Below are 23,751 nucleotides of genomic sequence, written 5' to 3'. Positions count from 1 at the left end.
TAATCTATTAAAAGAGACTGGGAGCTCAGTGGGTTGAAGAACTACAAGAAGTGATTGTAGTGGAAGTGAAGGAACTGTTATCTTGTGTTAGAAACTGTTAAAGACTGTTGCCATAGGAGACAGCATTCCTACTCATGCAGATGTAGCGTCTTGCTGGATGCCTTTCCCTGCATGGCTGTCTACCTGTAGGAGTCTGCCAAATTAACATTGCAACTGCCTAAGGGTGTCCTGGCCCTAACCCTCTCTCCCAAAGTTCTGTTCAAGAGAAATAAAATCTCTTTGCATTCAAGAAGTGTCTGGCGCCCATGAATCTACTTTACACTACACCCACTATACCTTACAACCCACTCTATATGGAAGGATGTCAGCAGCTCATGGCTCTGGAGGTTCCAATTAGACTGAAGAAGGCCTGGGACCTTGCTACACTCAGTTCAGTGACCACTAAAACTAAAACCAGGCTTGAACCCATTTCACGAGATACCGACTTCAGAACTTTGCAAGGGGGTGGGGGTAGGGCCAAATTCAACAATTGCCATATACTGCAAGATTTGATGACCATCCAACCAAAATTAGAATTTTCATCTGTTTGACGTTAGACAGATCATCTGGAAATGAGGTTCCTTTTAAACTCTCTCCTTGTAAACAATTTGGTGTCTAAGCACACAGGTCAGTTTGCTGCAGTAGCAATATCAAATGATATCAATGTGAACCTAATTACAGACAAGACTAAGTGCTTTCTTAGCCAGTTATAATACTTCCAATGTGGTTAGTGTAACCTGAGACTAAGTATGCGGAATAATGCAATACAGTTATTATAGGTGATCTAATGTTACATATACCTTGCTTAAAGGATCAGTCCACAGAAATCCATTGTTGGAAGATGCTAAGTTCTTTTGCATAATCATAGAACGATTTATTTTTAAATAACTGATATTTTGACTAACATTTTTTAACATCTTAAAGTTAAAAAATGTTAGTCATATTATCATTTATTTAAAAATCAATCGTTCTATGTGTGTGCACTCATTGCAGTGTGTGAGGCGCCAGACTAATGGGTTTTCATTAGGTCCCTCATTTTTTTACAAGCATGTGATTAGAGCCTGAGGCTCTAATTGGCTTGTTTTACGTTGTCCTCTGAACCCTCCCACTTGTTAATTTTTAGCAAATCAATATTCGCCATTGCGCCCCTTACGGTTTCTGGCTTCTCGTCCCAATCAACCAGGACAGGAGGCTGAAGATTTGGAACCTGGAAAGAAGACCAGGTTAACAGGGAAGCCGCTGCATATCAGGGAAGCCGTGACCACTGGGGGACTCCATTTATAGGCAAGTCTCTTGGCGTCCTCTGGTGAGTGCGGACCTGGAGGGCTCTGTTTGTAGGCAAGTCTCAGTCTCCAGGCATCCTCTGATGAGTGCAGACCTGGGGGGGTTTGTTTACGCCCCCCAAATTGTTTTAGCACCAGCTACCACTGGTTAAACTAGCTGACAGTTTTTGTTAGGGACCATTGCAGACTCTCCTGGTAAGACCTCTTGCCAGCTCTGTATAATGGCTTTGGCCATTATAAGGGGTACTACATCATTTTACATTTATTTGATATTTCTGATATAAAAAATACAATTATTTAATATTGAGGATAATGTAACAGGAGCAGCTGGAACACGTAACGGTGGGCAGGAAGACCCAAAAACCTAAAACAGAGTTGGGAATTATGGCAGTGAGATTCCACTGTTGGAGTATCTAAGATATAAGTATCTTCCAAGACCTTCTGCTCTTTAGCTCCCTTGTCACCTCCTCCCATGCTCACCTCCAGGACTTCTCCAGAGCCTTTCCCATCCTCTGGAACTCCCGACTCCAATCTGTCCGACTATCTCCTACTCTGTCCACTTTTAGATTATGCCTTGAAAAACCTTCTCTTCAGTGGGGCCTTTCCTGCCTCCACCTAACAACTAACCTTTTATTTTCTCCATCAGCTCATCCCTCACAGTCATGTGAAAAAGTAAGTATAGACCCATGGGAAATGTTAGCGCTCAACATATTTGAATGTGAACCGGGAAACATGTCTCTATTCAAAAGGTGCCTACATATAAAGATGATTTACTTGATACATAAAATTGACACAATGTATTTATTCTCATAATTTAAAGATGAAGGCTCCATTCATACCGCTGTGTTGCATTTGTCATGATTTTTTTGAATGACTGCATAGGGCAGCCTATTCATTTGAATGGGCTGCCCTACCTAAGACAAACGCACCAAAAGAAGCTTTGGGACATTTTCTAGCATTGAGCCTCATGTGTTTGCGAGTCGCATTTACAATTAATGATACTGCAAGCGTGACCTGCATTTTTGCACACGTTCCTGGAACATACAGGTGTGAATGCAGCCTTAGATTTTGTCATTTCTCTCTGTTGATTTGTTCCTCTGTTATCAGCATGAGTCACTTCTAAGAAGTTTTCCCTACACAAGAGATACATTTGTGATGGGGGAGGGAGCTCAGCACACAGCTTGTCTATTCAGAACACAGCTCTACATCCTTCCATCACTCCTGTTTTGCTGTGTGGAGGGAGGTGTGTGTCTTTCCTCCAATCAGCTCTCACACAGTGTAACTGCAGCTCTCCGCCCCTCCTCTGTGATACTAACAGATGGAGAAGGATTTTAACATGGATTCTGCCCTTTTGAAGGGGTGTAGGGAAAAAAGACTGCAGATAAACAAGTAAAACTTATGTAGGAGGATTTTTTTCACCTCTGTATCACCTGAGGCCAGTCACTTCACTAGGTAAATGGAGGGTGTACAATCACTTTAAGTCTAAATGAGGGAGCTAAAATGATTTCTCTCACTTTGGCATGCACAGCGATGCCCAATATGTGTTGCACAATTGTTGTTTACAAAAAGTGTGTGCCCCCTGTAGGCGATTATGTTTGTAGGTGTGCATGGGGCAGCAGGGGTGCTTTTATATGTTATGTATATGTATATATCTTTTCATGTGACAACACTGAAGAAATGACACTTTGCTACAATGTAAAGTAGTGATTGTACAGCTTGTATAACAGTGTAAATTTGCTGTCCCCTCAAAATAACTTAACACACAGCCATTAATTTTGGCAACAAAAGTGAGTAAACCCCTAAGTGAAAATGTCCAAATTGGGCCCAATTAGAAATGTTCCCTCCCCGATGTAATGTGCCTCGTTAGTGTTACAAGGTCTCAGGTATGAATGGGGAGCAGGTGTGTTAAATTTGGTGTTATCGCTCTCACTCTCTCATACTGGTCACTAGAAGTTCAACATGGCACCTCATGGCAAAGAACTCTCTGAGGATCTGAAAAAACGAATTGTTGCTCTACATAAAGATGGCCTAGGCTATAAGAAGATTGTTAAGACAATCAAACTGAGCTGCAGCATGGTGGCCAAGACCATACAGCTGTTTTAACAGGACAGGTTCCATTCAGAACAGGCCTCGCCACGGTCGACCAAAGAAGTTGAGTGCACGTGCTCAGCGTCATATCCAGAGGTTGTCTTCGGGAAATAGACGTATGAGTGCACTGCTCAAGAGGTTGAAGGGGTGGGGGGTCAGCCTGTCAGGGCTCAGACCATACACCGCACACTGCATCACATTGGTCTGCATGGATGTCATCCCAGAACAAAACCTCTTCTAAAGATGATGCACAAGAAACTCCGCAAACAGTTTGCTGAAGACAAGCAGACTAAGCACATGTATTACTGAAACCATGTCCTGTGATCTGATGAGACCAAGATAAACTTATTTGGTTCAGATGGTGTCAAGTGCGTGTGGTGCCAACCAGGTGAGGAGTACAAGGACAAGTGTGTCTTGCCTACAGTCAAGCATGGTGGTGGGAGTGTCATGGTCTGGGGCTGTATGAGTGCTGCTGGCACTGGGGAGCTACAGTTCACTGAGGGAACCATGAATGTCAACATGTACTGTGACATACTAAAGCAGAGCATTATCCCCTCCCTTCGGAGGCTGGGCCGCAGGGCAGTATTCCAACATGGTAACAACCCCAAACACACCTCCAAGACGACCACTGCCTTGCTAAAGAAGATGAGGGTAAAGGTGATGGACTGACCAAGCATGTCTCCAGACCTAAATCCTATTGAGCAACTGTGGGGCATCCTCAAACGCAAGGTTGAGGAGCACAAGGTCTCTAACTTCCACCAGCTCTGTGATGTTGTCATGGAGGAGTGGAAGAGGACTCCAGTGGCAACCTGTGAAGCTTTGGTGAACTCCATGCCCAAGAGGGTTAAGGCAGTGCTGGAAAATTATGGTGGCCACACAAAATATTGACACTTTGGGCCCAATTTGGACATTTTCACTTAGGGGTGTACTCACTTTTGTTGCCAGTGGTTTAGACATTAATGGCTGTGTGTTGAGTTATTTTGAGGGGACAGCAAATTTACACTGTTATACAAGCTGTGCACTCACTACTTAACATTGTAGCAAAGTGTCATTTCTTCAGTGTTGTCACATGAAAAGATATAGTAAAATATTTACAAAAATGTGAGCGGTGTGCTCACTTTTGTGAGATACTGTGTGTGTGTGTGTGTATATATAAATATATATATATTAACCACTTTAATTTATTAATTAATCAGATGATCAGAAAGGGGCTAACAAATCTATACGCTATATAACAGCATTTAGCAGGTGGCGGTGGAGTCTATTATCCCCTAATATCTCTTCTGCCCTCTGCGTCGGTCGATGGAGCACTATGCTGTAGAGCGCAAGATTTGCTGTTTACTCAGCTGTTCAGCCAAGATTTTAACTGAGTGCATCTACTGTAGGTTCACGCTTTACAAAGAACATTGATTGTTCCTCCTGCTCACCATCCTGACAACGTTTTTGTGGTCTTTGGCTCCCAGGAGGAGCAGGAGAGCTTGAAAATCATGGAGGGTGGGAGGTGAGGGGGGCCCGGGGGAGGGGGTAGCACATTATGAGTCCCATAAATATAAAAATCTATTCTTTTCTAAAGCCACCCAGATATTAGATAATTTTTAATTTTTAATATTAGATAATTTTTAATAAATAGCCCTGAGCTATTTAGCAAGATCACAGCTTATTTGCCAATTTCAACCCTTTCAAAGCCATGGTGTACAGGACAAATCATGGGTAGTGAAGTGGTTGTTAAAAATGCAGACTTGGAAAAAGGAAAGTACACACCTACTGTATATTAACCGCCACGTAAAGCGGCAAAACTAGTGGGCGTGGTTCATGTTTTGCCTGCTCTCCTGATCTTTTTGACGGGTTTCCTGTCTGGGTCCGGCCCACTTGCCTGTGTGATATAAATTGGGACAGTAGTCTGGTCCGAGAGAGTCCCCTGTGGGTGTCCGGGGAGTCGTCAGTGGTTTCACAGGAGACACTTATTGAGCACAGTTCAGCCTTAAGTGCGAGTCTCGCAGGGGATGGATTTAGAAGAAGAGGCCCATAGGAGCTGGAGACTCGTCTGCCATGGCGTGCAATAGAGACTTATAGCTTGGGCTTCGCCCTGAAGTCTCCAGCACTGGAGTATGCCTCCGAAGGACCTACACTTGCATGAGAGAGCCTGTAAAGCACTATGAATACTGGAATGCACTTTTGCAGGTATGCCGAGGCAGCACATCAGCCTGTAGTTATAGTTGGGGAACTAGGAAAGTATAGTGTCTTGTCTGTCGAACTCTGTCCGAATGTCTGTTTTTGCACTTTTGCCAAATAAAGTATTGAACCGTTGTCCCTGGTTGGTCTGAAGTCATTAAAGAGGTGTTCATTCTGGTATCATACTAGAAAAATTTCTGTTTGTCCCTTGAGGTAGTTTTGCATGTACTGTCGTGATCGGCTCTCGAAAGCTGTGTAATAATGATCAGATTATCATACGATCACTTCGAAAGCGATATTTTTCATACATAACATTTGGCCGATTTCAGCATGTATAAGAATTCTGAGAGAGATCCATCTCACTGCTAATCAGCAAAGATAGGAAAATGGTTTAGCTGAGGCAATTCCAGATCTTATGTGTTTTATACAGCAAGTCAAAAATTGAAAGCCAATTCTTCAGCTATTGCTATGAGCAACAAACTTATTACTTGTTACAATGTTTTACTTTTTTTAATTGCCTTTGTGTCTCTGATGACATAGGTGACATGGTGCCAAAGCAGCTGAAAGTCTTGCCTCAAGTCATCTGGTCAGTTTCCCTGCAATGACACCATCTATATGAAGTTTATACATCTTCCCTATGTTTATGCAGGTTTCCTGCAAGTGGTGTGGTTTTCTCCCCCAACCAAAATGAAAAACATACTGGATGGTAAAATGACTTCTGACCTAAGTGGTCCTAAAAAGTGTACTTTAACAACCTTAGAGACAATGGAGAAAGGTCAATCTGCTCTATGTGGAGTCTGGAACTGTACGAAGAAAAGCTGAACACCAGGTGCATTAGCAACACAGTTTAACCCAGTTATACATTCAACTGTGAGACACTGCCTAAGTAAGAAAAGACCATCAGAGATTGCCAACATATCACAAGAGATCACCAGAGATTACCAACGCATCACAGAAACTGCCACGCGATTGCCAACAAGTCACAAGAGACCACCAGAGAATACCAACACATCACAGAAACAGCCAAACAATTGCCAACAAGTCACAAGAGACCACCAGGGATTATGAACACATCACAGAAACTGCCATGTGATTGCCAACAAGTCACAAAAGACCACCAGAGATTATCAACACATCACAGAAATTGCCACACGATTGCCAACAAGTCAAAAGAGACCTCCAGAGATTACCAGCGCATCACAGAAACTGCAAACGATTGCCAACAAGTCATAAGAGACTGTCAAATTATCACAAGAGACTGCCAACTTCTCACAAGACCTTTAGGGATTGGTCACAGGAAACCACCAGAGATTGTCGATGTGCCACAGCCAAATTCAGACATACCTAAAAAGTCCACATACACCATACCTTAATGTGACGTAGATAACAAAACACAAGTAGTATATTAAGTGATAGCATTCTGCATTGTGCTAGGTCAGTAAACACTTACCAAATATGGACTGGTATCATTTCTGACCCAGGTGTCCAGTTGATATCTGGGGGTCTCGGATCCTGAGGTCCGCCCAACCAACCTGCTGGGGTAAGTGACTTGGGGAAGTTCCAGGGTCTGGTGCCATTGGGTGAGGCTTTCAGGCTGAGCAGTGTCAGTGGGGAATGAAGAGTTCTCCAGAGGAAACCCTAATACAGAAAGCATAGAGAGAGATACTGTAAGAATTTACATTTCTTATCTAATATGACATACAAACCATGGTTACGTAAAATTGAAGTCCAGACAAAAAAAAAACAAAAAAACAACAACGTTTATTGGTTGGAGTTCAACTTAAAGCGGAGTTCCACCCAAAAGTGGGTTATTTGTCTCCTCTCCGCTCTGGTGCCACAATTGGCACCTTTTGGGAGGGAGGATACCTGTCTTTGACAGGTATCCTGTTCCCACTTCCAGGAGTCTGCGCCGCAGCCCATGACATCACCATGGGGCTCCCTCCTCCTCCCCCTGTCGCCAGGCCAGTAGGAGAAAGGAACGGGGCCTTACGCATGCACAGTAGGGTTCCTGGCGTGAAGCCGTGAGGCTACACTGCCGGGTTCCCTTACCTGCAATGGAGGCGGCAGTACCCGACAGCTGATGGAAACATCAGCTGCGGTGCCAACATCGCTGGACTCCAGGACAGGTAAGTGTCCTATTATTAAAAGCCAGCAGCTGCAGTATGTGTAGCTGCTGGCTTTTAATTTTTTTTTTGGGGGGGGGGGGGCGGACCTCCGCTTTAAAGCGTTTATACTCACTCGGTCACTATAGGATTCATTTTCTGTATTCTGCAAAATAACCTGGTTAATCCTGCTGTTTTCTATCTCCACCATCTGTCCAAGTCTCCAATTCAGCTAGCGATTTTGCAGCTGTGTTGGCAGCTGTGCACGTGCTCAGTTTTAAGTGTGTTTCTACCCTGAGCATTTCCTCCTAATCACATGTTAACAGCCCATGTGACTATAGAGTCACACATGTGGGTGTATACACAGTGGTAAATGACAGCCCACTCCCTCTTTCCTGCCCCCAGCTAAACACAATGGGGGCAGGAAATTACATGTAGATTGATGGAGGCTTCATCTCCCTCTTATTCTAAGACACAGGCTGGAGGGGCATGACGCAGCCTGTGACTGGCAGAAATCCACCCACACCACGTTATTACCAAAAAATAAAACTATTTGATTTCAAATATATATTTGTATAAAAATCATTGGTCATCAAAACTTGTTGAATATTTCAGGGATGGTGATGAAATGTATTTCAATATTCTGTATCATCCAGTCCTCATCAGCCTAAAACTGTCCATACAATTTATAATCCTTTGAAACAAACAAACAAACAATCTCTGTACAGCTTTCTTTAGATTTACCAAATTGGTTAATGTGAGGGCCTAACTAATCATTCCATTCATATCATATCCAATCAGGGAGTCTTTCATGTTACATAGAGGTTGGCAGATCTAAAAGGGTTTTGCACATCCAATTGTGACATTTAATGTGAGCTGAACTGCATTAAAAAGGGGAGAAAATCGTTCTGCTTTAAAAAAAAAAAAGAAAAAAAAAAAAGGGGGGAGGAAAACCAATGCAGATGTTAATAATGGGTGTATGCGTTATTATATAGGTTTAATATAGTGCCAACAATTTTCGCAGCGCTTTACAACATGAGGGCAGACAGTACAGCATACCTCCCAACTTTTTGAGAATGAGGGACACCTATCAGCAAAAGTATGCAGGCATAAAACACACACCCCTTGCCACGTCCCTTTAAAAAGAGAATTGTACAAAAAAAACAAGATTGATTAAACTCACAAGTGCTTTTTTACCACTACTATTCCTTTATATTGGCTTTTGGAATTTACAAATGCAGCAATTTAGAAATCAGATGAAAGGTTTAGCACTGGAAAACACTTTTTGATAGATAAAAAGTGCATTTTATATACAACTATATAGATCAGAACAAAATGAGGGACAAATGAGCAGGAATGAGGGACAGAGGGACATTGCTCCAAATCAGGGACAGAACCTCGAAATCAGGGACAGTTGGGAGCTATGAGTACAGTGACAATACAATACAGCAGTAATCGGAGGGCCCTGCTTGTTAGAGTTTACATTTATTTATTTATTTGTTTCAGGTACTTATATAGCGCCATCAATTTATGCAGTGCTTTACATATACATTGTACATTCACATCAGTCCCTACTCTCAAGGAGCTTACACTCTAAGGTCCCTAACTCACATTCATATACTAGGGACAATTTAGACAGGATCCAATTAAACTACCAGCATGTCTTTGGAGTGTGGGAGGAAACCGGAGTACCCGGAGGAAACCCACGCAGGCACAGGGAGAACATGCAAACTCCGGGCAGGTAGTGTCGTGGTTGGGATTCGAACCAGCAACTCTTCTTACTGCTAGGTGAAAGTGCTATCCATTACACCACTGTGCCTCCCCTTACATGTAGACTGATTTGCTCAGTGGCTTCTTGTTTTGGGATTTCTGCAGTGGGACCTCCTTGCCAGTGTTCCTGTTCTCCCACACCCCACCATGGAGTGTCATCACTTTTGCTGCAGTGTCAGTACTATAAAATCAATTTTTAAAAACACTCTAGGAGTGCAGGACTACAAATTCTAATGGCCATTGTAAGAGGGTGGTCTTGATAGCTTAGGAGTAGACATTTCACCCCTGGAATCCGCAGAATTTGTAAAGAGTCAGCGATGGATTCCAAACTCTCAAATTCACCCTTAAAGCTGTACTCCAGACAAACAGCTAAACACATTGATTAAAATGCTTGTATAACTCCTTATATCCAGTATAACAACACATGTGAATGTTTTTAAGCAATCTGTCATTATGCTATTCTCAATAGCTTGGCCATGTATTTACTCATTATTTCATCTATGTAACCATGTTCACTTCTACTTTTGTTGGCCCCCGTGCTCACCTCACTCAAAGTCCCATGCATTGTTGTTTAGTGTGCCGTGTACATTAGAAGACAATATATGGAGGCTGCACACAACAGCCCTGAACAAATGCTCATGGGCAACAAAAGAATCTGGCTGGTTAAGATATCTTTTCCATAGCACCCTAAAATGAGGAGCTAGAATCTTCTTGTTTATTTGAGAAATTGGCCCAGGAAACATTGTTGGAAAGTGTCATCATGTGTCATCATTCTCTGGGATGTCTATTCTCTATAGCCAGCTATAGGGGAATGGGGACTCTGTAAGGTGCTTTTTATTGTTCAGAATTACTTCTCGTTTTTCTGAGACTGAACTCTGCATTACTTCTATTCAACTAGGCAAACAATAAGCCTAAACTGTCCAACCTAGTCTTCTGCCTTTACTGCATATGGTGGTGGGGCAATATGCTGGAGGCCAAATGCCCTCTAGAAAGTTCAATGGTCACATTAACCTGCAGAAATCGTCAATGAAAACAATCCTCTTACAACACACCCCACTTTACTGCCAATGAGTTTATTTAATGAGAAAAATATACTACTGTGGTCACAGACAAAAATTTTGGAGCCTGCACATCCAGTTTTTGTCGGATGAAAATTTGTAATTGGCTGTCAAAAGCAGCATACTAAATGTTCAGAAAATCGGCAGATCGTTAATTGGAAGAAATTTAATTTCAGATTTTCTGATCGTGTGTACGGGCCTTAAATCTGGCTATTCTGATCAGCATTCATGTTCTATGTCTATAACTCAAATACAGAAGTCAATGTATAAGTATAAAGAGAAATAGTGCCTTAGAAATAGAAGAAACAGCAGAACCTATTTTTGGGTCATGCCACATTTGTAAAACCATTTTTAATTGTTTGGGAGCGGTGAGAGGCTACCCCCTCATTTTTACTCAGGTCTGTGTTTCTCCTGGAAAGATTTGCTCCCTCCGTTGTCACGGAGACCTAAAGTAATGGGAATTGCAAACTTTTACATTATCACCAGTATAAGAATAGAGAGGAATTAACAAATACACATTCCAGTGGCAAGACGAGTTCCCTCTCTTTGGAAGAGATTTCCTTATACTTCCTATTGTGTCTACAGGACAGGATATACAGTGACAAGAAAAAGTAGGTGAACCCATTGGTTTTCTGTAGTAATTTGTCTATTGTTGTGGCTTGGATGAGGATCAGATCATTTTATGGCAAATACAATATGCTTAAGCGGATAACACACATACAATTCTAATTTCTTGCATCTTTATGCAAGAACACCTATTAAACATTCACAGTGCTGGAGGAAAAAAGTAAATTAACCCTTGGAGTTAATAGCTGATCGAACCTCCTTTGGCAGCAATGACTTCTTCAGGAGCTCTGGTTCAGATCTGCACAATGCTCAGGAGGAATTTTTGACCATTCCTCTTTACAAAACTGCTTCAGCTCAGATACATTTGTAGGGTGACTGGTGTGAATGGAGTTAGGGCCTGGGCTCTGACTGGGCCACTCACGAAAGGTTTAGTGGATTTAATTCAATGCTTAGGGTCATTGTCCTGCTGCATCACCCAGCTTCTACTGAGCTTCTGCTGACAGACAGCCACCCTGACATTATCCTTTAGCATATTATGGTAAACTTGGGAATAAATTTTCCCCTGATGATGGCAAGTGGTCCAGGCCCTGAGGTTGGGAAGCAAGCCCAAATCATGATGCTCCCTCCACCATACTTCACTGTTGGGATGATGTTTTGATGTTGGTAAGCTGTGCCATACATAGTGCTGAGTATTCCTCCTGAACAATTCAAATTTTGGTTTCATTTGTCCACAAAACATTTTCCCAGAAGAAGTTTGCAAAGGTGCTCAGGCATGCAGCAATAATTTTCTTGGGTGATTAGCGGCTTTCTCCGTGGTGTTCTGCTATGGACACCCTGCCTGTTCAAAGACGTACACATGAGATTTATAAACAGAGATGTTTGCCAGTTTGCCAGTGATGTCTCCAAGCTTTTAGCTCTTACTCTTCTTTACCTCATTGAGGATTTTCTAGAAAGAGCAGCCGCAGTACTAAAAGGTCTCCATTTATGGACAATTTGTCTTACTGTTGACTGATTGATGCCTAGTATTTTAAGATTGCTTTGTATCCCTTTCCAGCCTTATGCAGATCAACTACGCTTGATTGTATGTCTTCAGAGAGCTCTGTTTTGTGAGGCATAGTTCACATTAGCTGATGCTTCTTATAAACAGAAATCTTAAAATGTTTGAATGTCTATAGCTATAAATCACACCTCCAAACTCATTCCATTAATTGGACTCCAAATATCTTTCGTTAAAGTAATTAGTCTATGGGTTCACTTACTTTTTCCTTCAACGCTGTCAATGTTTAATGGGTGTGTTCACAATCACAATTAAGTCACAAACAAATTAGAATTGTTTGTGTGTTATCAGCTTAAAGCGGGGTTCCACTCAAATTTTTAACTTAATCTTACCCCCTTCAGTTAATTGCATAGATGTTCAAATGCCACACGAAAAAAATTTTAATCGCTGTAATTACCTTTATATTGTACTTTATTGTGGCACTTCCTGTCTCTTTTCCCATGGGAGTAGGCTTGTTTATTGCCTTTCCCCGGCGCCGCACTGTCTCCTGGGAGCTTAGTGTCAGGCTTCCTAAGATTCAGTGCGGAAACAATGATCATGCGTGTGAACAAGCTGTGAATGAACAGCATTCACCGCATCCAGGAAATCAATGCTTGTGGGCTTCACATGTCCACAAGCAAGATGGAAACAGCCAGCATCACATTTTTTAAGTTATTCTTCAGTATGAAAACAGACAGAGGCGGAAATATTACACCCAAACTGTGAGTATTATTTTGGGGTTAGCAAAGTGTCTCAATGACCTAAAAAAAAAAAAAAAAAAAAAAAGATTGGTCGACGGAGTCCCGCTTTAACCTCTTCAGATCCGCACTATTGCCAAATGACGGCAACAGCGCGGACCTACATTGCCGGGAGGACGTCTATTGACGTTGTCCCGTGCAAGAGCGGCCTGCGCGCCCCATGCAGGGCGCGCGCGGCGCGCTCGGTGATCAGCGAGTCTATGAGACTCGCCTGATCACAGATCAGAGTAAGGGGTCGGTCCCGACACCTTACCACATGATCAGCTGTCAGCCAATGACAGCTGATCATGTGATGTAAACAGAGCCGGTAATCGGCTATTTTTCCTCCTCACGCTGAGGAAAAAAAACCCCGATCACCGGCGGCCGTCACGGCGATCATCTGCCCTCTGACAGTGACAAAGCAATAGGCAGCAGTGCTGCCTACCAGTGCCCACCAGCGTCACCCATCAGTGCCCACAGTGCCATCCATCAGTGCCATCCATCAGTGCCCACAGTGCCACCCATCAGTGCCCACAGTGCCACCATCAGCACCCACAGTGCCACCCATCAGCGCCCCCAAATCAGTGCAACAACAGTGCTGCACATCAGTGCCAGCTATCATTGCCCATCAGTGTCACCTACCAGTGCCCATAAGTGCCCATCAGTGCCGCCCATCACTGCCCCCCATCAGTGCCGCCCATCAGTGCCCCCCATTAGTGGTAGCCACCTATCCGTGCCACCCATCAGCGCACATCAGTGGCCATCAGTGCCGCCTTATCTGTGCCCATCAGTACCGCCTTATCTGTCCCCATCAGTGTTGCCTTAACTGTGCCTATCAGTACCGCCTTAACTGTGCCTATCAGTGCCGCCTTAACTGTGCCTATCCGTGCCTATCAGTGCAGCCTATCAGTGCCCACCAGTGCCGCCTCATCAGCGCATATCAATGAAGGAGAAAAATTACCTGTTTGCAAAATTTTATAACAAACTATGAAACATGATTTTTTTTTTTTTCAAAAATTTCCATCTTTTTTTGTTTGTTTAGCAAAAAATAAAAATCCCAGCTGTGATTAAATACCACCAAAAGAAAGCTCTATTTGTGGGAAAAAAATGGTAAAAATGTCATTTGAATACAGTGTTGTATGACCGCGCAATTGTCATTCAAAGTATGACAGCGCTGAAAGCTGAAAATTGGTCTGAGCGGAGGGGGGTTTAAGTGCCCAGTAAGCAAGTGGTTAAGAACAGGATTTGTCTATTGTTGGGACTTAGATGAGGATCATATCACATTTTAAGACAAATTACTGCAGAAAAAAAGGTAATTCCAAGGCTTCACATATTTGTTCTTGCCACTGTACAGGGAAATTTCCCCAATGGGACCCAGATGACAAAAATAAAAATTTACAGGAATTTTAACCATTTCCTTCTATATACAAAACTAATTTTAAAAAAAAAAGTTTGGCTTTAGATATCCCTTTAATGGACTTACCTGAAGTGTATGTAAACCCCAAATACTGAGCTTCTCTTATTTACTCCTTCTTGGTAGAATTTGAGCCGAACACTAGCTATTTTTAAAAGTGTCTAGTTCCCCCTCCTGCGATCTATCGGCGTAAAAAAAAAAAAAAAGTGTAAACTTAGCTATCTTTAGTCCACTCCAGTCACATGATCCCCTGTATCAGTGAGCAGTGGTTGCTGGGAAGAAGAGGGATCGCCCAACAACAGCAGTGAATTCCTGGAACCATGGCGTCACTCAAAGGCTTCCACATCCCAGCCAATGTTCGCGCTCCCTCTTCTTCCCTGCAGCTGATGCTCACTGACAGGGGAGCCAGAACTGTGGATCACGTGGCCAGAATAGACTAAAGTAGGTAAGTATCAGCCTAATACACACAATGAGATTATCAGACGAATGATTTTTTGCATGCTAGTCTTCATATCGAATGCGAATATGTTACTAAAGTACGAAAATTCTTGTACAACAGAAAAAAAAATTCGGATGTGATGTCATGTACTTGTATTGTACTTTCGGACGCAAACTGTACTGATAAAAGGAAAAACGTACGATCTGGTATCGTACGAGAAAAAAAAATTTGTGTTTGTCCCTTCAGAAAATTTAAGATGACACCTGTGTACCAATGATCAGATTACTGTATGATCGCGTCGAAAGCAGAATTTTTCACCTGGTTTTCTCATTGTGTGTACAAGGCTTTACTGTTAAGCCTAGTACACACAATGAGAAAATCGGACAAAAAATACCGCTTTCAGAACGATCGTCTGATAATCTGTGTTAGTACACAGCTTTCGATCACGACAGTTCATGCGAAAATATCTGAAAGGATGATAACAGAATTAATGATTTTCATGTAATAGAGTATAGTACGAAAAAAATCATGTGACCAGGGGTCACGTATGCTTGGAAATAAACGAATACAATACATTAAATCACTTCCCAAGTTGTATTCTGCCTTACGAGCATTTTCGTAACTTCAATAACCTATTGGTTTTCCATACGAGAAAAAAAAACAAAAAACAAACAAAAAATGGATGATCGTTCGTCCAATATTCTTATCGCATAGGTAGAAATTCCATTTTAAATATACCATTGAAAGCATTTTTTAGATTTGATCGATTAGTGCAAACAAATACCGGTTTATCTTTTCAGAAATTTGGAGCTGTCCTGTGCCCTTTTTTATCGCAAAGAGGTTATTTAGCAATCTTGGAAAAAAAAATATTTTGTACTTTCGGCTATAAAACCTATCCAATAAAAAACATAAAAATCAAATTTCTTCATAGATTTAGACCAATATGTATTCTGCTACATGTCTTTTATAAAAAAAAATAAATAAATAAATCCCAATAAGTGTATATTAATTGATTTGTGTGAAAGTTATAGCACCTACAAACAATGGTATGTATACTGGAATTTTTATGTATTATTTTATACGAGTAACAGCAGTGATCGGTGACTTATAGTGGGACTGTGATAGTGGATGGGGGAATTCCCTTGCTGTGCTACTGTATTTTGACAGCGCTGTGGCCTGATCAGCACTGCGGCCAGTTGGCTGCAAGCGGTGATTGAGCAAAAATATTGACAGTCCTATTTGGGAGGAATCCATCACTAGACACAACTCCTCTCAAATGGTAACGGCCCCTACATGGATCGAAATTAATCCGGTTCCTGCTGAACCGCCCAAATTTTAATGCTTGTATAGCCAGCTTTTGTTTTTATCATGTACTACAAAATAATTAGCCTTTGTGTTGTAGAGTGGAAGTGGTTGAAGTAATTAGCAAAAACTCTGGGCAAGGCTGACAACACCCGGAGGGAATTTCTGGAAGGTCAGCAGGTACTTTTCCATAGCTCCTGTCTCGGATTTTGAGGGACTGTCCCTGATCTGAAACAAAGTCCCTCTTTTCCTCCTCATTTGGTCTGATCTATATAGTTGTATATAAAATTCACTATTTATCTTTCAAAAAGTGTTTTCCAGTGCTAAACCTTTCATCCAATTTCTAAATTGCTGCATTTGTCAATTCCAAAAGCCAGTATAAAAGGAATATTAGTGGTAAAAAAAAAAAAAAACTTGTGGGTTCAACTAATCTTTTTTTTGTTTAACCACTTGCCGCCCGCCATATAGCAGAATGACGGCGGCAAAGTGGTTTCAATATCCTGACTGGGCGTCATATGACGTCCGCAGGATATTGAGCCGCTGCGCGCCCCCGGGTGGCGCGCATCGCGGCGATCGTAGTTGCGGGGTGTCAGGCTGACACCCCACAACACTGATCTAGGTAAAGAGTCTCTGACAGAGACTCTTTACCACGTGATCAGCCGTGTCCAATCACGGCTGATCACGTTGTAAATAGGAAGAGCCGGTGATCGGCTTTTCCTCACTCGCGTCTCACAGACGCGAGTTGAGGAGAGCCAATCGGCTGCTCTCCTGACAGGGGGGGTCTGTGCTGATTGTTTATCAGCACAGCCCCCCTTCGGATCTCACCCAGGACCACCAGGGAAGCCGCCCAGGACCACCAGGGAAGCCGCCCAGGACCACCAGAGAAACCAGCCACACCGGACCACCAGGTATGCCCCCTAGGGAAATACTAATCAGTGCAAAGGCAGCTGCCAATCAATGCCCAAGCAGCTGCCAGTCAGTGCCCACTCCAATGCCTACCACTGCCAGTGCCACCAGGGATGTCTATTAGTCCTGCGTATCAGTGCCGCGTATAAGTGCCCATCAGTGCCGCCTATCAGTGCCCATCAGTGCCACCCACAAGAACACATCTTTGCAGCCTTTCAGTGCCCATCAGTGTCGCCTATCAGTGCCCATCAGTGCCCACCAGTGCCACCCATGAGTGCCCATCAGTGCCGCCGATCAATGCCCATCAGTGCCGCCGATCAATGCCCATCAGTGCTGCATATCAGTGCCACCCATCAGTGCTGCCTACCAGTGCCCATCAATGCCGCATATCAGTGCCCATCGTCAGTGCCCGCTCATTGGTGCCACCTCATCGGTGCCGCCTTATCAGTGCCTGTCAGTGCCCATCAGTGAAAGAGAAAACTTACTTATTTACTAAATTTTTAAACAAAAACAAAAGCAAAACTTTTATTTTTTTCAAAATTTTCAGTCTTTTTTTATTTGTTTCGCAAAAAATAAAAACCGCAGAGGTGATCAAATACCACCAAAAGAAAGCTCTATTTGTGGGAACAAAATGATAAAAATTTAGCTTGGGTACAGTGATGGATGACCGCGCAATTGTCATTCAAACTGCGACAGCGCTGAAAGCTGAAAATTGGTCTGGGCAGGAAGGTGTCTAAGTGCCCTGTATTGAAGTGGTTAAATCTCATTTAACCACTTCCGGACCAGCCGCCGCAGTTTTACTTCAGCAGGTTGACTCGGCTGGGCAAATCGACGTTTCCTTACGTTGCTTTTCCGCTTTTCCTTTTGACCACTAGGGGCATGCCCGCAGCGTGGGCCCGGAGCCAAACTGAGTGCCCAGCGGGCGCGATGACCGCCGGGCACTCGCTCGTGACAGTGCGAGAAACCCTTGTTCTTTCAGGGGAGTAGAGACAGATCAGATACTAAGTATGAACACTGATCTCTCTCTCCCATCCCCCCTACAGTTAAAACACAGTGAGGGTTAACCCCTACTCTGCCAGCGACATTTATACAGTAATAAGTGCATTTTTATAACACTGATCGCTGTATAAATGTGAATGGTTCCAAAAATGTGTCAAAAATGTCCAATATGTCCACCGCAATATCGTAGTCCCAATAAAAATCGCAGATCGCCGACATTTGTGGGGGAAAAAAGGACATCAATTTTGTTTGGGTACAGCGTCGTACGACCGCGCAATTGTCAGTTAAAGCGACGCAGTGCCGTATCGCAAAAACGGCCTGGTCATTGAGCAGCCAAATCTTCCGGGGCTGAAGTGGTTAAGGGGGGGGTTTGGTGGTGGTGGTGGGTGTCCTATGCCTACATTTGCTAATCAGTGTTTCTCATCCCCATATCAAAGAGTTGGGAGGTATGCTGTATTTGCAGGGTCTTTAAAGGGAAAAAGCACTGGGAAATTTGCATGTATTGCTTATTTATTTTTTTTGCTCCCACATACACGTAAAATACGGTCATTGTCGACCTCCTAAAAAGACTAGCTTCTTGGATCTGTCTTCAACACGGAATGACTAACCTGCAACAAGTCTAAGCCTAGAGTCAGAGGGAAGGGAGGCCTCCTGATCTGCATACTTGTGCTGCCAGTGACTAACAAACCAAAGGCAGGAGGATCCACATAGCAACCAGGTACACAGTATTGTCAGAGAGAAAGAAGCAAAAGGCAGCACCCATATTTCTCGAATGCCAGGCTTCCTTTAAAACATTTGCAATATAACAATTGTAAAAGAACGATACCACAAACATTTGCATTGCAAAAAAAAGACACAAACAATCAAGAATAATTCTAATACTGCAAGAAGCAAATTGGAGCAATGGAAGAGTAGGGAGTAACAGAAGGATGATGCAGAGTAACAGCTATACAGACGGATGTAAATACATGTGTTGCAGACCAGGGATCAGAGGTAAGAGCACCTGTTCAGCTACCAAATCCATTGACAATTCCAGCCTGTACTTCCACCAATCACTTACTGTCCCAGGAGAGCCAGTAGGATGACCTCCTCTCCCTTCTAACAATCCGCCACCCGCTCCTCTAATCAGCTACCTCTCTTCTCCCTCCTCCCAGCATTGCACAGATCTACCTGATGCATTGCAGTATATCTGTTGATGTTACAGAATGCGCGGGGAGGAAGGGGAGTCCTGCTCCTTCCAGGAACGATTGCAGCTGAACACCTGCTTCTAGGGCAACCCTGAGCGCCTGCCAAGGGTTTAACAGTGCAGAATCTGCTGCGGTTTCTATACCTCCTGTGTGCTGGCCTAGAGTTGCCCCCATCAAAATACCAAATGGGAAGGGGGAGGGAGGGGGGGGGGTCTCTGATTTTTAACCGTTATTGATTCAGCACAGGTCATCTAGCAAAAACATTAAGTATACACAAGAGTCACCCATGCACAGAGATCAAGTAATCATGCCGGCCAAGGGGGTTGCAGCATATGATGGACGAACAAACTGGGTGTAATGCAGGAATGTGGGGTACAGGAGGAACCCAGGAGATACATAGGGAGAGGATTCCGGGATTTACAGAGAGGAATTTGTTACAAGAGTGAAAATTCTGGGATATACAGGCAAGGATGGTTGCACAGGGGGTGACATAGGTCTAGGATCAGGGATACATTCAGGGCTGAGCTAAATTAGCAATCACACAAACTGTATTTTATTACTAAAGGGAAATTTGGATGCAGACACAAGATAGAAAACTGGTTAAAGGGTGAAGAATTTGGGGTACAGAGAGGGTGTAGCCAGAAAACAGACCAGGGATAGGAGTGGTCAGGATCAAAAGGAAAATAAAGCCATGGAAAACTGAGGTATGGGAATAAGGGGAGCAACCAGGAATTAACAGAAGGGCACATGGAGCAGTTAGGGAGAGGACTAAGACATGGGACTTATAAATGTAGAGAACGTGAGCACTAAAAAGTGGTCCAAGAATGTGGGCAACAGGAAAAGAGGAACTTTTTGGGTTGTAGGGTGTCAAAACAGGAAGACAGACTGTTAGGAATTTGGTACAGGAGAATGGATGGTTTGGCAGTTCGAGCTTGTGAGATGTATCTAGGAATTGGGTTGCAAGGGGATGATTGGGCTGGGGGTACAAAAAATAATAGGTCTTGGAATTAGAGGTATGGAAGATAGTGTGTCTGGAAATTAGGTAGCAGAAGCTGGATGAAGGAATGGGGGGGGGGGGGGGGGGTTTACAAAGATATGGTAGCAGGAGATAGGTCTAAGAATTAGGGTAACAAAGAGGTGGTTGGCCTAGAAATTGGGGAATTGAGAAACTGTGGGTCTAAATGTTGAAGGTACATAAAGATGGTGGGTCTGGAAATTATGGGTACAAAAAAGACATTGGAAGCTAAGGGTACAGAGATGGTGTGCCTTGGAATTAGGGGTACAGGAAAATGATGAACCTGGGAATTATGGTTACAAAGAAACTGTGGGTCTGGATATTGGAGGTACAGAGAGATGGTGGGCCTAGAAATTAGGGGTACAGAGAAATCGGAAGCTATGGCTATAAATGGTGTGCCTGGGGATTCAGGGTGTAGGAAAATGGTGGGCCTGGGAATTAGGGAACAGAGAACCATCAGGTCTGGAAGTTCTGGAGAGGAGTTGGAGAAAGGGGGAAATTGGATAGCTCCAGAATAGCAGGTATCAAGAGAAGCTAGAGGATGGATATAGAGAAGGAGTAATTGATGCATGGGAAGCAGTAGAGAATAGAAGGGAAGCAGAGAATCTCCCTAGTGATCATGAGTGAAGGATGGAAATGCTGGGAATTGAAGATGATGTGTGACACAAGCAGAGTTGCATTAGCAAACACAGCAGATGGGCATACCGGGGGTGGAAAGATTGGGGTAATTGGGGCAGATATGACACATTCAAGTCTCAGGCAATGTTGGAGAGGATTGCAGGTTGCCCACCCATCTCCTGCAGCATCATACTTACCCAGCTCAGACATGGCAAAGATCACAGCAGCTACAACCCAGAGCAGCTCTAGACGCATCATTCATACATAACCATTCAGCCCCGGGGAAAGGGGACAGGAGAGGGACAGCAGGCAGCCTGACACACAGCACGGCTACAGTGGACATCAGCCCGGGTCCTTTGTGTGCCTGTCACCATCGGGGTGTGTAGTGCAGAGATGTGTGTGCACAGGGATGCTGGATCTGCAGTGTGTGCGTGTGGGGAGATCCAGTATTAACATAGAGACACGTGAGGACCATTCTCCTCCTCCCTCCTCCCCTCCATCTTCATCTTCAGTATTCCTCTCCACCCCTCCCCCCTTCTCATACATTGCACTCTGCTGTGCACTCATCAATCTCCTTCCTGCATTTCACAGATTTTATTAGAGGGAAAACTCCAGTGTTAAAAAAAAATAAATGAATAAAAAATAATTTATCTATATATATATATATATATATATATATATAATATATATATATATATATATATATATATGTGTGTATATATATATATATATATATATATATATATATATATATATATATATCTCTATATATATATATAAAACATTTCTACACAAAACATTTTGCATTTGATGGCAGTAAAAATTCCATTACAGCTGATGCAAGTAAAGATTTTCTATACATGCCAGGACAAGGCACATTTTTTTTTCCTTGCAAATAAAAGTTCTCTGAACATCCCTACCTCTCACTACCTTTTTATAATTGGTTTAGTGCCTCTCTGAGAAGTCTGCACAGAACTTCAAATTACAGGCAACCTGATGCACGTCATACTGCATTCCTAGCGATGAGCTTTGGTTTCTTGCATAGGAAGGCTTATCTCGCGTTTAGAAACTGCACATGTAAGGACTGGTTTACATTTGTGCAATGCGTTTTGGGTGCATTACCATTTTGACATGCTTTTTCATAAAAAGTGGATAAAAGATTTTTTTAATGCACTGCACCTAAAATTCACAGGACCTAAAGCAGTGGTCTCCAAAACTGTGGCCCGGGGCCTAATGCAGCTCCTTGCTTGCTTTTATCGGGCCGGCCCATGGAACACTATTTTATTCAATGACACCAAGGTTGGGGCACAATTGCTCCCAAGGACACCATTGATGGGGCACAATTGCTCCCAATGACACCATCGATGGGGCACAATTGCTCCCAATGGACACCATCGATGGGGCACAATTGCTCCCAATGACACCATCGATGGGGCACAATTGCTCCCAATGGCACCATCGATGGGGCACAATTGCTCTCAATGACACCATCGATGGGGCACAATTGCTCCCAAGGACACCATCCATGGGGCACAATTGCTCCCAATGACACCATCGATGGGGCACAATTTGCTCCCAATGACACCATCGATGGGGCACAATTGCTCCCAATGACACCATCGATGGGGCACAATTGCTCCCAATGACACCATCGATGGGGCACAATTGCTCCCAATGACACCATCGATGGGCACAATTGCTCCCAATGGCACCATCGATGGGGCACAATTGCTCTCAATGACACCATCGATGGGGCACAATTGCTCCCAAGGACACCATCGATGGGGCACAATTGCTCCCAAGGACACCATCGAAGGGGCACAATTGCTCCCAATGACACCATCGATGAGGCGACAGTTGCTCCCAATGACACCAACAATGGGGCACAATTGCTCCCAATGACACCAACAATGGGGCACAATTGCTGCCAATGACACCAACAATGGGGCACAATTGACTCCCAATGGTAACAACAATGGGGCACAATTCCTCAGGGCAGAGATTTTATCAATCCCTGAGAGGTATGAAAAAACTACATGAAGGACAGTTCCCTTGTAAGTGGTTTTTACACAAAGAATAGCTGATAATGGCACAGACTTCAAACAGAGTTGGTGAGTCAATTGACAATAAAATATATTTTTTCCAATGCGGTGTAAAAAAACAAAACAAAAAAACAACAAAGTGTTTGAAAGTCTAAAAGAAACACTGGGGATTATTCATTTAATTAATAAATTAGTCTCGGGTCACACTGGCGCAACCTGAAAGTTACTTACAGTGCAACTTTGCCAGGAGACTTGGAAGCAACTTTGTTCAGTGCGAATTTCCCCTCTGTTTCAACTGTAAATTTCCAAAGCAGCTGTTCATGAATTTTTGGAGCGGCATAGCTGGTTGTCAAGGAGTGGGCTGAGAAGATGGCCACCGTGTCCTTAACAACAGATGACCCATCAGCTGTCAGCAGGGTTCCCCGCTAACAGCTGAATGTAAAAAAATAAATAAAAAATACCAGCAAAAAAAAAACAAAAACCCAGCGTACGGGTTTTTAAGGTTAACCCCCATGCCAAAATGTAAAAAGAAAAATGGCGTGGGGTCTCCCCCCCCCTAAATCCATACCAGATCGGTCTGGTATGGGTTTTGAGGGGAACCACCATGCTAAAATGTAAAATAAAAAAAACGGCATGGGGTCCCCCCCACATTTATACCAGACCCTTATCCGAGCATGCAGAAAAGAGGGGGGGGGGCGAGCGAGCACACTCCTGTACTATACCAGGCCACCTGCCCTCAATATGGGGTGGATTGATGGGGACAAGGGCCTCTTCCCCACAACCCTAGCTGGTGGTTGGGCCTGCGGGGGGCTTATGGGAATCTGGAGGCCCCCTTTAACAAGCCCCCAGATCCTGCCCCCCCATGTGAATGATTATGGGGCACCCCTTCACCAAAAAAAGTTTTTGACAATTCATTTAAAAAAACAAAAAAAATGTCCCCCGTTGTAGATCCAGCGTCAATCAAGATGAACACCGCC

The 23,751-nt window shown here is 43.4% G+C and overlaps 1 protein-coding gene across 1 annotated transcript in view; it reads right to left on the bottom strand.

Annotated features, from left to right (window-relative positions):
• ADAM11 (ADAM metallopeptidase domain 11) overlaps nucleotides 1–21,188 on the bottom strand; it is a 98,525-nt gene extending 77,337 nt beyond the window's left edge. The window contains exons 1-2 of the mRNA XM_073607717.1: nucleotides 20,930–21,188; nucleotides 7,033–7,220 (exon numbers count right to left, since the gene is read on the bottom strand). Coding sequence (XP_073463818.1) covers nucleotides 7,033–7,220; nucleotides 20,930–20,990 — 249 coding nt within the window. The 5' untranslated portion in view covers nucleotides 20,991–21,188. The remainder of the gene's footprint in view (nucleotides 1–7,032; nucleotides 7,221–20,929) is intronic.
• Between the last annotated feature and the right edge of the window lie 2,563 nt (nucleotides 21,189–23,751).

The sequence above is a fragment of the Aquarana catesbeiana genome, linkage group LG12 (genome assembly GCF_042186555.1).
Source record: "Aquarana catesbeiana isolate 2022-GZ linkage group LG12, ASM4218655v1, whole genome shotgun sequence".
Taxonomy (NCBI): Eukaryota; Metazoa; Chordata; class Amphibia; order Anura; family Ranidae; genus Aquarana; species Aquarana catesbeiana.
The sequence above is the reverse complement of the archived record's forward strand: the minus strand, read 5'-3'. Positions and strand labels throughout refer to the sequence as shown.